At 43.1% G+C, this 17633-nt stretch overlaps 1 protein-coding gene across 5 annotated transcripts in view; it reads right to left on the bottom strand.

Annotated features, from left to right (window-relative positions):
- The window catches only part of SPG11 (SPG11 vesicle trafficking associated, spatacsin), a 62327-nt gene that overhangs the window by 23523 nt on the left and 21171 nt on the right, over positions 1–17633 (bottom strand). For all 5 annotated transcript variants that reach the window (XR_015795882.1, XM_088139262.1, XM_088139264.1 and 2 more), the window contains 18 exons: positions 14478–14615; positions 13898–14340; positions 13550–13695; positions 12657–12786; positions 12218–12373; positions 10533–10711; positions 9341–9517; positions 8929–9000; positions 8482–8609; positions 8021–8193; positions 6852–7050; positions 6512–6715; positions 5926–6032; positions 4527–4672; positions 4124–4276; positions 3099–3165; positions 1094–1259; positions 225–430 (listed from right to left, as the gene is read on the bottom strand). Coding sequence is in view for 4 of the 5 variants with exons in the window: in XM_088139262.1 (XP_087995388.1) it covers positions 225–430; positions 1094–1259; positions 3099–3165; positions 4124–4276; positions 4527–4672; positions 5926–6032; positions 6512–6715; positions 6852–7050; positions 8021–8193; positions 8482–8609; positions 8929–9000; positions 9341–9517; positions 10533–10711; positions 12218–12373; positions 12657–12786; positions 13550–13695; positions 13898–14340; positions 14478–14615 (2990 nt within the window). In the remaining variant the exon portion in view is untranslated. The remainder of the gene's footprint in view (positions 1–224; positions 431–1093; positions 1260–3098; positions 3166–4123; positions 4277–4526; positions 4673–5925; positions 6033–6511; positions 6716–6851; positions 7051–8020; positions 8194–8481; positions 8610–8928; positions 9001–9340; positions 9518–10532; positions 10712–12217; positions 12374–12656; positions 12787–13549; positions 13696–13897; positions 14341–14477; positions 14616–17633) is intronic.

Genomic DNA, 17633 nt, shown 5'->3' with positions numbered 1-17633 from the left:
TCACTCAGCAGATTTTTTTTTTTATCAATTAGACATCTCCTTATCAGCAAGAATAATTAAAATAGAAAGATGCATAAAAGCAGATTTTGCTTTGAATGTTTTCCTATACCATTCTGACATCCCCATGGATATGGATTTCTTACGCACAGCATTTCTATAAAATATTAAGCTATGTACCCGTGAGAATAAAATTCAAAGGCAGGAAACATAATTGGAAACACTACCCAAGGACTGTCTGATGGAGTTGTGCTGTGGCTCCTCTTTTCTAGACATGAAGCTCAAAATCACATTGGCAGCTTTAACATCCACTCTGAGTTTGAGGCTATCCAGGCCCAGCATTTCCAAAAAGCAGACAGAGGTTGCAGCGAGAGAAGGTGCATAGAAAACTGAGAGGGCCATGGAATAGGCTTCGTTACCCACTTGCTGAACCCTAGAAAAGAAAAGGCATGATTTCTCTCTAAGCATGAATTCCAAAAGCTTCTCAGCAGCCAGCTTCATTCAGACGAAAGTAGGAGTGTTACAAGAATTCCAGCACGTGAACCAGTTTTCCTCCAGAACTAAGATGGTGGCCCTTGGGCAGGAGCTCTCTGGGTCTCTTTCTCATGGCATTTGGATAGTCCAGGGAGGAGGCAGGTCTCTTCGGAGAGGAGGGGGCGTTCTGTCATTGTGGGTTGCTTAGACAACAGCCTCTTCAACCCTTACCCAGAGGGTGTTTTTTGGGCCACTTATGTCTGTAATACTTATTGTATTCATTTCTACTGTTTAGTGTCACAAGTATTTAAATCAGTAGATGGTGCTTCGCGTTAACACAATAAATATAATAACTGGTGTGAGGATAGACCAGGACCTGGGAGACCCAGGTTCAAGTCTTCTCTCAGCCACAGCAGCTCCCTGGGTGACCCTGGGCCAGCCTCTCCCTCCCAGCCCAACCGTCCCACCAAGTGATTGTTGTGGAGCAGAACAGGCAGGAAGGGGGGCAGGGCATGCTACACTGATCTCCAGGAGAAAAACCTAGCAGATAAACATTCATAATGGAATAATGCTAACAGCGGTTGTTCTAATAGAGTCACTCACGTTTCTTTTAAATACTTACAGCTCCTTTGGGATGTTGCTCTTTGATAACTGCTGAGCTAAAAATGCCCCAAAAGCAAATGAGGGGCGCTCATGATATAAGTAGTAGGATAAATCAAGATGTTCTATGATAGCATGCTTGTTTACAAGAGTCAAGCATGAGAAGTGAGGCAGGTCGTTGCAAATATCTGGAAAAAGCAGAAAAGAGCAGAACTGCAAGCAGTCTAAACAAAACACAGCAGAAGCTGGCTTTGTCTTATTTCTGTTAACATCAAAATAGGAATTCTTGAGCCTGAAACAGGGTTTAACATTTGGCCACTGATATTTCCCCTTGGTCAGGTCTACTGAAGGCATTTGTGTAAAGCCTTTTACTCTCTATGGAGCAAATACAGATGTTTCTGCAATATTTTGTCCCACAGTTGCTGAAATCAAGGAAGTTACTGAGAATCCCAGTGAATGTGGAAATATTCCATGAGAAGACTTTCACTTACCAGAGTGTGGAATATGCCACTCTGTTGTCAGCCTTACGAAAACATTAGAATCCTGAATTTGGAATGGCCACTCAGGTCTTCAAGCTCCCACCCCCGCTCAGGGCAGGAATCCAAATTAAAACATGCCTAACAGAAGGGTATCCAGCCACTTCTGGAACACATCCAGTGAGTGGGAGCCCACCACTTCTCTGTTTCATTGGTTTCCCTGTTGAACTGCTTTATCAGGAAGTCTTATCCACCATTCAGCCAGAATCTTCCTTCCTATTACTCAAACTCCTTATTCCAAGTCCTGTGTACTGCTATGTTAAAGAACAGATCTTGAACTTCTTCTGTGTAGCATTCTTTCAAGAGTCTTATCATGCTCCCCTTCTCAAAGCTTGAACACATCCATCTGCCTCAATCTCTCGTCACAGGATTTAAATTTTTAATTCCCCTGATCATCTTCATTGCCCTCCCTGAACTGTTCCAATACCTCTGAATCCTTCTTAAAAGAGTGGTGCCCAGAAACTGATACTGTAATCAAGGAGGGAGCCTGACCAAAACAAAATAAATTTGAATAACTACTTGATTTGGAAATTATATTTCTGTACATGCAGCCTACAATTGTGTTTGCCTTTCTTGTAGTTCTTTGCTGGCTCATATTCATTTTGCTATCAAGTACTATTCCAGATATTGTCACAAGTAACATTGCCAAGCCAGGTATTCACCATCCTAAATCTATGGATGTTCTTTTTGTTTCCTAAATTATGAGCAAGGTCTCTGTTAAATTTCATTCTGAAACTTTCAGCCTGTTTCCTAACCTTTCAAAATAATTTTGAATGTGTTTGTGACTTCTAGGGTATCAGCTATCCCACCCAGTTTTGTGTCAACTGCTAATCTGATTCGCATTCCTTTCACTTCATCGTCCAAGTAATAAAAAAAAATGCTGAAGAGTAAAGGACCCAGGAATTATCCTTAGGGCACCCTAAACTATTCACTTGGATAAAGAACTACTCATAAGCACTTTTTGAGTACAATTCTTAAGTCAGTTGTCTATGAACAGTCATGTTATTCAGTCCACGTTTAACCTAGCATTAGCATTTATATTAACATATTTTTCATTTCATTTCCTTCAGCAATGTTGGATTGGATTTCTCCCCCGCCCATCTCCCCCACAATGTCCTAGTTTCTCTGGGGGAGGGGTGTGTGCACGCACCTCCCACTTGTCCTGATATGCTGAGGGTGGTGGGTGAACATACTGAGGGGAAATATAAGCACAGCCAAGCCAAACGTGAATACCCCCCCCACCTTTTCTTACCCTCTTTCTTCTCTCCTTCCCTCCCAAAAGAAAGCCGCCTCAACCCCAGGTTTCTAACCCTAATTTTCATCTATTAGACAAGGAGGCAGGCTTCAAGCAAACTAGGCTCATACACCAACCTGGGTTTAAAATCCAATGGGCCCCAATAAGACCAGACATTTTGTCTGAGGTCAAATTTCTTAGCATCATTTGGTTCTGAGAATTTCACCTACTACCACTGTACATGAAAGTTTACTTACCAGGAATGGCAAGTGTATTTGCTGACTGCCAGCCAAACAACTTAGTGGAATCAAATGGAACTAAGGACTAAAAAAGTAAAACATTAATTTTAGATTAATTTTAGATTAGATTTAGCTTATATCAGAGCAGGTTAATTTCAGGGGGCTCAAGCATGTACTGCTCAGGGAGTCCTGCAACCATTGCAGAGTTTGTGACTAAACTGTCTGCATGTCAAATCTGGAGCCAGCCTAGTTTGCGCGCATCAGACACAGAAGCGCAAGAGTGTTTTTCAATTGCGGGGCCCTGGCGTACAAAAAGGCCCCAATTCAAGGGTCTGCATCTACAGATTTTGGGGGGAAACAGCAACCTAAAAATGACAGCCTCCTGCCCTGGAGAGCCACTGGATCAGTGCAGGTGATATGGATCACATGGAGAAATGGTCTAAGCTTCGACATATATCACCCTTTTACATTAGGGATCTTTGGGGAAAGTCAAGCAACTAGTTACTAAAGCAAGGGTGACCGGTATCCAAAAGAACCCAGTGAAGCTTTCAGGTTTGCCCAGACTTTGCTGTTATAAACAGGGCGGGTCCCACAAGGAGTGGGGCACCATCAAAGAGGCTGGAGAACCATCCAATAATGGTGGGGAAGCACAGAGGGAAGGAGGCAGGGCCAGATGGAAGCCTTCCAGGAGGAAGGATGCGTCAGCAAGCCGCCGGCATCCCTAAGTGGATCACAGGAGTGATCTGAAGTGGGCCCCATCTGGGGTGCCTAAGGAATGCCCCCCTTAGCTTTCTCCTGGGACTGCCTGCTTACAGAACTGCAGGGTTGGGGAACGGAAGCTTTGCAATCCCAAGTTTGCACTGCTTACAAGATGGCCCCAAAGTGGGCTCTGTTTCAGAGGCTACTCCAGCATCCTGCATGGGGGAAGTCTTCCATTTCCCACAGCAGCTCTCTTTCCAGAGACGCTGCTGGGATATTGGGCCTGCCTGAACTAGAGTCGTCCACTGCAGTGCCCCACATTTTCTGGTGGCATCGAGTCCTACCTGAATAAGGTGGTAGAGAGAAAGATCGGAAGGTACGATTCCATGAGGAGTGATCTGAGGGAAGAGGGCAGCTCTAAGCTTGGGGTAAGGAGCAAGGGCCATCCTGAAGAGCTGGGCATCCACCTTCTCTCTTCCATCTCCTTTCTGAACAATCTACAATAGAAAAACCATCTAAATCTACTTGCAAAAATGATTTACTGGCACACCGTATTCCAATCCTTTGAGGCAGCCCACTGGCTGACCTTTCTGTTCTTCCAGCAGGGGGCTAGGCCAACATAGCTGGCTTGTGGTTGGGATATGGGATGTTGGGTGAGGTAGAGCTTAGGCCCTCCTCTCTTTCTGATGCTTTTAGCCTCTTTGCAGAGGAGCAGGCCTGCTTGCAAGCCTTCTGCACTTGGCATACCTGGTCAATACCTCCCCCGGCGAACATTGTGGTAGCAAGGGCAAGAAGAGTTCGTCCCTCCAGCAGCATGGTGCTCACACTGGCCTGGTTGCTGGGAATCAAGATCTGGGCATTTGCTAGGCTAGCCTGAAAAATCATTTTCGCCTCTGGGGCAGGGTTGCAAGGACAGAAGAGATGAAACAAATGGTGCGTTATCCATAAGAGAATTTCATACAAAACAGACTGAGAATAGTCAACAAGGTAACCAAAACTGGTTTTAAAATAACTGCTTTAAACACGCACATACACAATTCTAGTATGTATTTCCAAAGGTCCCATCCATGACCCAAGCAATTTTTCTCCCTCTCAAAGGTCTCGTCTAGAGGGACGTGCAAAAGTGTGGGTCAGATCTGTGGGCAAGTGAGTCCCACCAAGGGTTACGCCCTGCTCATTCATGGCAAAGAGAGAAGGTACCTGGAACTTCTGAGGCTGTCCGTTGGAGGTCTCTGACAGCAGGACAGCGCCACAGGCAGCAGCACGTGCGGTTATAGTTATTTTTACTTGTGATTGTTTTTTATGTATTCATTCTTTTTAATTGTTGCATGCTGCCCAGAGTCACTTTTATGTGAGATGGGCGGCTATATAAATAGAATCAATCAATCAATCAATCAATCAATCAATCAATCAATCAATCAATCAATATAGGCAGCCTACCCAAAACCCTGAGTGTGTCCCCTCTCCACCCCCAGAGCTGCTCTAAAAGTTACGCCCCACATTGTATCTTTAAATCTGACAGAAGAGGGAAATTATTGAACCCAGAGAAACAAACGCATATTAGTTGTATTTTAGATTTCCCTTTTGGAAAAAGAGAGACTGGTCCACTCTCTCTCCAGGTCTGGCGATCTCTTGGATTGTAGCCTGCAAGACTGAAGCATGGACGCTTGGGCGTTTGGTCCTGACTCCACCTACTTTTTTGGCGCGCAGCCCACTGGCCAGCCACTCGAGTGGAATAGAGTCCTTGGCCTGAAAAAGGGCCACAGGGCTTACCTATAGCTTTGCATGTCAAAATCAGTTTGATCCAGAAACCAAGGAGAGTTGAAAACCCACTGAAGCACAAGGGAGATTTGATTCCCTGAACCCCAAGCCTGTTCTATTCTGCAACTTTCAAGCCCACTTCAAAAGCAGGTCAAGATGGCAGACTACAATCCAAGAGGTCACCAGAGACTGTGAGAGAGCGGACAGGCCTCTCTTTCTCTGAAATGGAAGGCACCAGCACATCAGGTGAAGCTAGTGACGTCTTTCTGCCCATAATGGCCAAACAGCGTTACAAAGCAAGGCCAAGGATTGCAACGGCACCTGGAACATCTGCAATGCTGTTCTACAAACACTTGTCTAGACAAGATGCAAAGACACCGCCTACCTCTAGGGTTGTTGGCAATGTCTCGACACTGCACTAAAAATTCAAACCAAGGGTGTGCTTCATGCAGCTCTTTGTCACTCAGAATGGGACAGTCTGAAGAAAACAAACTGAAAAATCAAGAACAACATTTCACAGAATTATAATGGCAAAGCAAGCACCCTCTCTCCTGCCCAGATATGAGCCAATCCAATCATTTGGGCTCAACAGTCAGCTGCACTGTGAGAAAATCATCCTGCCTCCTGACAGCGCCATGGCAGGAGGAGATTGGAGGGGAAGGACCTTCTTGGGGCTGGGGACTGCCTGTTACCACGACCCCACCAGAAAAGCTCTCTCATTCCCTTAGATCAAGGCTCCGGCTGCCAAGTGCAAAGCAAAACCTGTTTCTTCTACAAAGCATAATGGGGACCATTGCAGAAAAGAAGAAAACACTAGGTCTAGTTCATAAGTAACATACTTGGAATTATTTTTAATAATTCCCTGAGCAGCCTTTGAAGGGCCACCCTTCACAGCATCTGCTGCTCTGGCTGCTGCTATCCATACCCTCTAAATGCCTTCGCAGAAATTGTCTGTGGCCATGCCTACCTACCGATAGTAATCTAAGTAGGTGTAGAGAAGAGGATCCAGCCCCCGTTCTAAGCAATAAAGGATAAAGCACGCGTGAAAATCAAAGCCGCCAGCAGACACGTAGTCCAGGACAGGGTGTGGGTCCTGCATCACTCCTCCAGCACAAGCCAGTCTTTGCAGAAGGCCTTCAAAGTCTTCTAGCTCTGCTGGCACGAAAGTCCCCTTTCTGTCAAGAAAAAGCAAAGCAACGGTTTCATGCAGAAACAGCAGTGATCTTTCCCAAAACTGCTAAGCAGCCTTTTCTTTTAAAACAGTGTTTAAAACTGGATGGAAATTGATAATCATATTGCCAAGGCTCATACCTGGCTAGGATGTCCAACACTTCGTTTCGCAAGTAACGGCTGCATAACGCACTTTGTCCAATGGCTTCTAAAGGGAGAGGCGGCCAGTTTGTGACGTTGTCTTGTGGCTGAGATTCGGCAATCCACGAACTAATATTTACCCAATCATGCCAAGACGATAAATACAGCCAGAGGACCTCAGGATTACAGAACGTAAATTCTAATTTTTAAAGAAATTAATATATATAGTTAAATACAAACACTGGGTAGACACTAGGAGCTATGCATACATCTAGGGTGGGCTTCCTTAAGTTGGGTGCCTTCCAGTTAGGGGGCATTCAGCTCCCAGAATCCCCTGGCCAATGTGACCATTGCAGAGAACACTCAAGCTGGAGCTACTATTAGTGGGAAGTGAACTAGCAGAAGAGCCCGGGCCAATTCGCTCCTACCCAGCCAACCTGCTCTCCCCTGTTCCCCACATCCCATCTGCTGCTGAGATAAAGCCACTGGAGACTTCCCCGTGCCTCACATCTCTCATTTTTGGCCAGATGCCCCCAATGTCCTTGCTCCCGCTGTGCTGCTACGAGAGATTTACGGGACAGATCCTTATGTTTATAGATTTTAAAAATGTGCTGATTTGTCTTCTGTTCTTCATTATGGCTAAGCTTTGACTGTTGCAAAGTGAAATAAATGCACTGATAAGACAGTTACATTTTCTAAAACTAACTTCCAAAAGACAAGCTTCCAGGAAGCTAAATGGGGTGTATGTGCGCGTGTGTGTGTGTGCGTGCATTGATCTGAAACAATTTGGAAAACTTATTTTCCTTATTCAACCTTTTTCTTCGCTTCCCCATCAAAACATCCACAATGATGAAAGTCCTCCTCCTGCTCCTTGTATATGGGGGGCAACTTGAGGGCTCTTTTAAGCCCCATCTTAAATCCACCCCCAAACAGGAAAATTCAGATTGATTTCTGGGATGGGCTGCAAGGTCTTAATGGGTCAGTTTCGCTCCTAACCCCATAAAAATGCCAAAAAAGGCCCGAGAGTTGCCGTGCCCACTTGAAGGTGGGTCTGGGGGGCACAGATAAGGGAGTTGAGGTTTCCATGCCAGCCACAAGCTGCCCACCCTTCACGTAACCCAGTGTCTCCAAAGCCACAATTCCACACTCCCACAATAGCAAATACTTGCCACCTTCCTGAGATCTCACAGGGAGAAGAATCCTTTCTCGTGCAGATGGATTCCACCACTGACCCCAGTTTAATATTACTCTGTGCTCCCTGTTATGAATTCTATCTTGACCGCAATTCAAAAAGGCATCCAACACAGCAGCATCGACACAGTCTGGTTCTTTTCTCCAAGATCTAGAACCGATAATCAAGTATTTCCTTGAAACAAATATATTTACTCTTTCCAAAACATGATCATTCAAAGCCAAACAACAGAATGAATCTGTATTCACTAGCAAATACACATCAGATTTACTCTGGAATCGCCAGCAGCTCACTGATCTCGCTTTCCCCACAGCATAAAAAGGTCCTCAGTGGACAAAGCAAGACACAACATCAGCTCGTTTTTGTCTGCTCCCGGGCTAGGTGTTCAGCTCATCCCAGAGTTGTTCTCTGCCTGTGACTGAACTGAAGATGCATTACCTGCAACAGGCTGCCCTCCTTTCCTCCCTCTGTAAGGTGCCTGAATAAGCATGTTCTACCCGATGCACAAAGCCTATCGTTTCCTTCTCGGCTTCGGAAAGGATCTCTTCTTCTTGCAGCATATTCACCTTCAGAGTCAAAACAAAATTTTGGCTTGTTTCTTCTCCATCCGCTAGACACGCACATTTTCAAGTTTCTTTTCAATCAAATTTTGAACACGGTGGGGAATAAAGGGGCAACATTATAAACCATGGAAGTGCTGCTCCCTTACATAAGATCAGAAAACAGTGTCACTGCAGCTGAATTTCCACTTTCAGCTATTAATGCTGGAATCCATTTCTGAGATTTGGGTAAAAATGAATAATCTGAGGAGGCTAGCAGAATACATTGGGAAAAACACAATGAATTGAAATCATTTCATGTACAAAGATGCTTTACTAAACTTACCAAGAAGTCCCGGACATGATAATCTGTTGTATAGAAACATATTTTGTGTAGTTGCTGCTTCACGCTGAGGCCCTACCAAAAGGAAAAAGAAATTCTCCTGCAGAAAAGTTTGCAAAAAATGTACATAGTTCTCTGTACTGGCATGAAAGGGTATGTATTTGCAAAGGATCTGAGGACTTGGCCATGGCTTCTTAGTGCATGTGGTCAATAAATGGGGTCAGGAAGGCAGAAATGTCCCTAAGGGTCAGGGATCATCTGTTCCCACTTTAAGCCTAACACAGAAGAACACGGGAGAAACAATGGTCTTAGCCTACAGTTTTGCTCAGGATGTGAAGATAGAATCCCTGTACACAGAAATACCCTGGAGCAAACATTACAGATGGAGCTCTGTGGCGGGTGTAGCATTACTCACCATGTTTCTTAGAAGTTCAGAAGCTTCATTTGTGTCACCCTTCAAGAGGCTTTTATAAGCCGCCTCCAGGCCTATTTGGGTCAGCTGCCCAAGATTCTGGGCAGGGTTGCAAGTCAGGCGGAAAAAGGTTTGTGCCTCCGGCAGTCTGTTGCTTAAAAGGGCTTCAGTAACAGCTTGCTGGAAAATTAAAATGATGAGCAATTTCAAGAGCTGTCTTAGGAGACCCTCTACCCACCCTGAGTTTCGTATTCTTTCTTGGAAGGTTAGGGATGGCCAAGGGAAGTCGGTGTGGGTGTGTGGAATAGAGGAATGCTAGGTCAAAGCAAAGGGGCACAAATCCAATTGAAGGTGAGTACTCCATCATTACAACTTCAAAAAAGCTGATCAGGGTAATGTTCCATTAAGTCCAGACATGGCTGAGTGATCACACTTTGGTGGTGGTAGTGGTGGTGTGTTCCAGAAAGCATGGGAGTTACTAGCTAATCAGATGGCCAAGCCCACAACATAGAGCTAAAGACCACAAGTTCATATCTCATTATTCAGCAGCTAAGACGCTCTGAATCCATAGAGGCTATTGAACCAATCTGATTAAAGAGAAGCCATTAACTGACCTCTCCTCTATAAAACTGCTGCCACCATTTTTAAAAATCCTTATCATGAAAATATCACCTGACAGTAAATTCCATGAACTGATTCAGGTTTGTGTAGAAAGCACTTCCCTTCGCCCCTTGCCCTCCATTTCGGAGGATGTCTCCGAGTTGAGTACTGCTGAAGGAAGATGACCCAGCCTATGAACCCAGAGCCCTTCCTGCGCTCTCTTCCAGCCTAATTATTTTCTTCTGTGAAACAATGACCACATTTGTACGTGTGTATTACAGAGTTACCAGCAGTCCCTTTCCAAATGGCTTCAACAGGAACCAGGATTTTTTCATAGCTGTATCACACACACACACACACACACACACACACACACACACACAAATGCTCTCTTGCTAAAATAATTACATCCCGACTTCGCTCCTTCGCACTGAAATCAATTACTTTCAGATGCTGAACCTAGACTAGGCTCTGCGAGCGGCTCCAATTTGCTCTGCAGAAGTGTAGCAAGGAAATTGTTTAATAAATTAAAATGATATCATGGGTGAAATTTGTGGAGCTATATATTCTGATATTCAAGCTATATTCTGCTTACCTCTGTATCAAATTTTTCCCACATCTGGCTTTGCTCCATTGTGGGAAGGTTATCTTCAGAATCCCAGGGCTGACTGACGACACCAGATGGCTTATGAGGGAACCTTATCATAAATGTCCTAAGCTTGGTAATGTAGCTGGTGAAAATGTCAACGCACTGGACCATATTTTCATCCAATTCTGTGAAGAGCATCAGGAAGACCATCAGGTAAAGCTACCAAAGGGTTGCCTGGGGAGACTGGCAACCATAAAGGCTGCATGGTTATCCCCCACAACCACCGCAAAGCCATCCCGCCACTCTGTTCGCATTGAGAAGACACATAGGAAGAACACTGGACTTGGGCTGCTGGTAGCAGTCAAAAGGGATGGGATGCTGCAGCTTGAGGACAGCACAGTAGAGTCGGCCAATGAGGTGCTCCCTAGATCCTTGCCCATCTTAGCTGGTAACAGCTAGCAGGGAAGATTGGTCTGGGTGGCTACAGGAAGCATTTAATGCGAGGGAGTAATGCCCACTCCTTGGAGAGTGGGGTAGTGTGCTCTCTTCTGTAGAGGTTGTTCAGGGACTCTGCGGTTTCAGAGCAGCAACTTCCCATTTTGGGGAAAGGTGATGCCTGGCTAACTACATACATGCTTGAAAGAAACCAATCTGAATCCTTTTCAGTCTGGGTCAGGCCTACTTCTATCACTGAAGCAGCCTTATTGGTCCTGACTGATGGTCCTATAAGGAGAGAGAAAAAGCTACAGGACTGATTCTACTGGATTTTTCAACAACCCTTCATCCCAGTGATCATAAGATACTTGTGGAATCCTTGGGAACTGGGGACATTACGTGAGGGTAGTTCATTCCTATCTTTAGGATCAGCACTCAAGACTATCAGAGGAGGAATTTCTGTTTGTCCTATATGAAGTTTGGGCTATACAGTCGGCCAGAGTTCCATTCTTTCTCCCTGTTCTTCAGTACCAACATGAACATTCTGGAGGAAATCATTTAGAATCTAGACATGATTATTCACTCAGATAGTTGCTGGATGAAGTAACTCTAGAAGCCAGAGCTATTTTATTTTTTTAGACAGACTTTTAAAAAAAGCATTTAATACTATTTTTTTTAACTTTGTATAGACTTGATAGTGTAACTGCAGGTTTTTAATACTGTTTTTGTGTGCTACTCTGAACTTTCTTTGGTGTGCAAAGAAAATGGAAAATAATAACAATTGTTAGAAAAAGCATGTTTCCAAAAATTAAAACAGGAACAAGTGGCCTTTTCAGGTGGCTGGCACTACTATCACACTAATCCATCCATCTATTTTAGAGAAGTGAAATATAAAAACTTTTAATAAATTATACATGGCTGAAATCTGGGGAAATCATGGTGATCCTGCAAGATTTCAGCCAGCCAGCCAATAAATAAAATGCTATAACCAATAAAAAGTGGGAGTTAGTGGACACCATCTAATGGTGTCACAGGTACTGTATTGCAAAGCCCCATAATACATCTTCAGACACTTAATACCTACCTACTCATTAAGGGGAAACCTGCATGCTGCCCTATTTTCAACTTTCTTCTGATAAGTTAAGGAGCACAACATTTGTAAATAAACCCATTCAGGAAACAGAAATTTTATTGTTCAGTGATGGTACAGAGATACCAATTCAAGTAAAATAAAAGTAACATAAAACTGACTCTACCTTCCCTGAGGATAAAAATCTCGCGGAGTTGTTTGTTAAGGAAAGATAAGGTGAGGTTCAGCAGCTGCTCAGAGAAATGCTTGCTCTGGGTTTCCACATCGTTTTCTTGAATTGCCTTACACAGTAAATCCAATGCTGGCCTCAACTCTTCGACATCTGTGGGAGAAAATGGTAAACCCAAGAAAAATGGGAATATCACTTTAAGAAACACACAAGTTTGCATCTGTCTTCAATGTGATGTGAAGACATACGCAAGTTATTCCATTAGACTATGGAAAACCTATGGACAACTAATTCCCAGGTATCCGTCCTGAGCACCTTCTAGTGATCTAGCCTCTCCATTCAATGCAGCTTGTTTGGCATTCACTCAATGACGCTTCTTTCATGTCCACTATATTTCATAAAATGTCACTGTGAACATTCATATAGTTTTACTTACTCTTCAAGTAAAAATCTGACGTATTTGCAGGCTGATCTTGTATAGAGCATGCTGCAGACAGACTGAAAAGGTTCTCTTTATTCTTTAGGAAAAAATCCACGGTGTCCAGCTGTCGGTTCTCTAAACCAGCCTAAACATCAAAATATAATTACTGTTATACAGAGATCCACTATCAATGCTTTGATCCCTCTTAGTCAGCACCTGGCTTGAATGTCCAACTGAGTATCAAGGCATGGATTGTACCTCTCAGTTCCTGAGCTCTTCTCAGAGGTCTGGCTGTCACAATACTGAGACAAATCTTTGTCCAATTACACAGGAATTTTATTCTTGAGGAGTTGCGCACTCCATGAATATGATCTATGCTAAATAACATATTCATTCTGTAAAGATACATTTAATGTTATTTATAATTTACTCTTACATAGATTTGTAACTAACATTGACTGTAACCAGGGAACAAGCAATACTTCTGGGCAATCTGGAGTGAAAGGATCAGTGGTTTATGTAAGATTCAGGATTCTTCACAGGTTGTAAATGATTGGGATGAAAGAGAAGGGGGACGTTCACCTAATATGCATATGACTCTAAAATATAAATGGTAATACTTAAAAAAAACCACAGTGATCTTCACAAGATGAAGAATTGTGCTGCAATTAATCAAGTCTATTTCTTGTCCTGTTAGCAGAAGATATTGAGTCCTGGATGAGTACCATTTAAACTAGAGCGAAAAGCGTGGGGAATCAATCTTTCCACTATAGAATAGATGACCAAAACGTCACAGCTTCATAAGCACCAGGGAAATTGTTGGAGTAGTCCAGAAAATCCTCAGTAATAGCAAGACACTACTACTCCCCACACTGGAAATGTAGAAGGCCCCAGGCTTCTTTCTTTACCTCTAAGGCATGTACAGGAATGGAGCACCTTCCCCATCTATTGAGGTGGCAAAGAGAATCCACAGTGCCAGCGTTTCCATAGATGATCAGTCTGTTCAAGAATTCCTCTTGTGTAAAGCCAAACAGGAACAAGAAGAGGCCAGTCTCTAAGGATTATCACAAAGAGAGAAAAGTTATTTCCATGCCACATTGCTCATTGTCTACAAAAAAGATGTTCTAGCAGACCTGAACACAGCTCCCACGCAATCATTTTCAGTGATGTCAATACATAGTAGAGAAAGCAACTTCAGCTTTGAAAGGTTTCTAGAGAGAAAATGTTTATTTGCAATTAAAACCAAAGATGCTCACCTGAAAGGATAAGCCATAGTGGTTCCTCTCTGGTATATTCCACAAAAAAACAATTTTTGCCCACATAACACTGTATGATGTCCTGAGTCACGAAATCCCAGAAAACAAGAGTCAATCCTTCACTTTCACTTGAGACAGTGAACAGTGCATTAAAACCTGTCACATGTTTACAGTCAAGTTTCACACACTCTTCTAGGTCACCTAAATACATATTCTTCCATTGTCTGTCTCTAGTGCTTTTATTATCTTTCCCTCTGGAGCTTGAAAGAACAAATGCAACATCTTGAAAGAGGGAGGCTCCAGAAGTTTCCAAAGTCTTAGAGTTAAGAGGTTCTAAGTGCATAAGATACTGATACCAAGGCAACTCAACATCAGTAAACAAATGTGGAAAATAATTGTGGGGGTGTGTATCATACAAAGATAGTAAGCGTGTCATCCAGGATCTGGAAAAAAGGGGAAAAAAATCTTATCAACATTTCCAATGATACATGAATGAAAATGTAAGAATTACACTCTTCAATGAAACAATTCCTCTTCTCCCCTTGTCACTATAAACGTACAAGAGATTTTACAAACCAACCTGTCGGCCTCGAATGAAGGCTGTAAGAACTTCATGCTGTAATTTGAACTTCTGAGGTCATCTTCATCTGTTGCCTCCAACTGCTGCATAGGAAGATTCTCAAAGCTTCGCTTGCAAAATAAATGGTCAGGATATTCTCTGGGAAAAACGGGGTATTATAAATAAGTCAAGTTCCCCTTTACTTTACAAGCCTCAATAAGATTTAATCTGACAATTTACATCCATAAAAATAATACAATATACACTGATGCAAAAAAAAAAATGGGGGGGACAATAAAATATAATTCAACAGCAAATTCAGATCACATAAAAGTGCTTTAGAGGGACCTGAATAGCTGAAGGTCATGATTGAAAAAAAAAAAGTGGGAGAGCAAATGGGAGTTTGCCAGTAGAGTTTGGGGGCGGGGGTCCTGACAAGCTTTCCATTTATGAGGACAATGAACACTTGAGTCTCAGAATAAAAGAGACCAACTCATTTTACCGATGAAACCTTTAAAAAATAAGCTAAGATAAAGTGGCAGGACTCTCCAGTTATGACTCATGAACCTTGTGGCGTGAAGGTTCATGAGTCATTCAAATGTACAATTAATGATCAGCAAAACTACAAAAACATATTCACCAACAAAACAATGTTTAGTCATCATCTGCTGCCTTGTTTTCATCCCAGCTACACACTATTTGGCTGCCAAGCAGGATGAAATGTTTCATGTTTGAAAGTAATAGCTTAACATAAAACTCATCTGTTCTTCCATGATGTACAAGGGGCAAAATATAACTCTTCCAGAGATCCCTATAGAAAATACAGTATAATAGAATAAGTTGAATTCCTTCCGTTTCCCCAGATTCACACAGGCAAGCACACTCAACCAATGCATTTTAGAGTATCTACCCTGAAAAAGTGCAAAAGGAGAATATTATGCCTAGCCCTAAAAAATTATTTTCTCAATTTGGGGACAGTGAGTGTTTTTAGATACAGTAACTTGCAGGTTTTCAAGTAAATGTTGATGCTTCTTTCCTGCCTGAAAACAACCGTGTAAACACGTGCAGTAAGTGCAAATCTGTAGAGAGCTTTGAAGGAAAAGGCAAAGGACTGGAGCAGTAAGCAGCCAGCCTTCATCTGAGGATGAAGAGTTATCAGATCAACTGAACAATTAACTATCACAGAAACTGACAGAAGAAACAACTTTTCATAAGGAAGAGAATCAAGCAAGTGAGCAAACTAGCAGATGAAAGTGACTCCCAGGAGCAGAGATGGAAGATATCTGAATCATTTTCAAGTTCCCAGAAAACAAGCAGGTGTTGAGCCTTCGGGGATGGGGAAAAAAGGCTCTGCAGACAGAACAGTGGCTCCCTGAAGGGCAGAAGAGCTGCATCTGCATTCTGCCAAAAATACAAAGGGAATGGCCATAGTAGGTGTGATTACTACAAGGAATCAAAACAAACGTGTGCTGACTTCACACGTTGTAAAGTGTGATACCTGCAAGAATCCAGGATCAAAAATGCAACAGAACAATTTCCAAGATTTTTCACTAAAAACGATCCTTTCCAACAATACTGCAAAAAACAGCTATATTATCAGAAACTTTGAAATGCTTGAGAACTTGGGAGGTTGAACTGGTCTTCTCATTTAGTCTTCCAAGTTCGTGGGGGAAGGACTGAAGACAGAAAGTATGATGGAAGTGAATGACTTGGAAGGATGAATGAAGAGAAATTAGGATGATTTGGGGTTTAGAAATTCCATAGAAATAGTTCTATGAAGGAAGAATTAAGGACTTTGAATGTTTATCTTTAAGAAGACCAAGGAGGCATACGATAGAACTTTTTCAATACCTGAAAGGATGCAATACAGAAGTTTAAGACATGCTCCTCATTGTTCTTGAGTGCTGGACATAGAATTAGGGGGGGAAAGTCCTAATTGTTCAAACAATGGAACTCATTGCCTGGAGAGGTGGTGGGTTCCCTTCACCAGATGCATTCCCGCAGGAGCTAAACCGCCATTGGTGGGGAGATGCCTTCATGTGGGTTCCTGCACTGACCAGAGGGCTCTTTCAACTCTGTGATTTGATGTCTCATCCACACATCTGTCTCACTCGCTCTTTTTTCCTACTTTAATATACAGGTGAAACTCGAAAAATTAGAATATCGTGCAAATGTTCATTTATGTCACTAAGGCAACTCAAAAGGTGAAACCAATATATGAGATAGATGCATTACATGCAAAGCGAGATACGTCAAGCCTTACTTTGGTATAATTGTGATGATTATGGCATACAGCTTATGAAAACCCCAAATTCACAATCTCAGAAAATTAGAATAGTGTGAAAAGGTTCAATATTCTAGGCTCAAAGTGTCCCACTCTAATCAGCTAATGAATCCATAACACCTGCAAATGGTTCCTGAGCCTTTAAATGGTCTCTCAGGCTGGTTCAGTAGGAATCACAATCATGGGAAAGACTGCTGACCTGACAGTTGTGCAAAAAACCATCATTGTCACCCTCCATAAGGAGGGAAAGCCCCAAAAGGTAATTGCAAAAGAAGTTGGATGTTCCCAAAGTGCTGTATCAAAGCACATCAATAGAAGGTTATGTGGAAGGGAAAAGTGTGGAAGAAAAAGGTGCACAAGCAGCAGGGATGACCGCAGCCTGGAGAGGATTGTCAGGAAAAGGCCATTCAAAACTGTTGGGGACTTTCACAAGGAGTGGACTGAGGCTGGAGTTAGTGCATCAAGAGCCACCACACACAGACGGATCCTGGACATGGGCTTCAAACGTCGTATTCCTCTTGTCAAGCCACTCCTGAACAACAAACATCATCAGAAGCGTCTTACCTGGGCTACAGAAAAAAAGAACTGGTCTGTTGCCCAGTGGTCCAAAGTCCTCTTTTCTGATGAGACCAACTTTTGCATCTCATTTGGGAACCAAGGATCCAGAGTCTGGAGGAAGAATGGAGAGGCACACAATGCACGATGCTTGAAATCCAGTGTGAAGTTTCCACAGTCTGTGTTGATTTGGGGAGCCATGTCATCTGCTGGTGTTGGTCCACTGTGCTTCATTAAGTCCAGGGTCAACGCAGCCGTCTACCAGGAGATTTTGGAGCACTTCATGCTTCCTTCCGCAGACGAGCTTTATGGGGATGCCGACTTCATTTTCCAGCAGG

This window comes from Python bivittatus, unplaced genomic scaffold (genome assembly GCF_059951505.1).
Source record: "Python bivittatus isolate LINGU-HERP-01145 unplaced genomic scaffold, Pbiv_v1 ctg000210_np1212, whole genome shotgun sequence".
In the NCBI taxonomy this organism is placed as follows: domain Eukaryota; kingdom Metazoa; phylum Chordata; class Lepidosauria; order Squamata; family Pythonidae; genus Python; species Python bivittatus.
The sequence above is the reverse complement of the archived record's forward strand: the minus strand, read 5'-3'. Positions and strand labels throughout refer to the sequence as shown.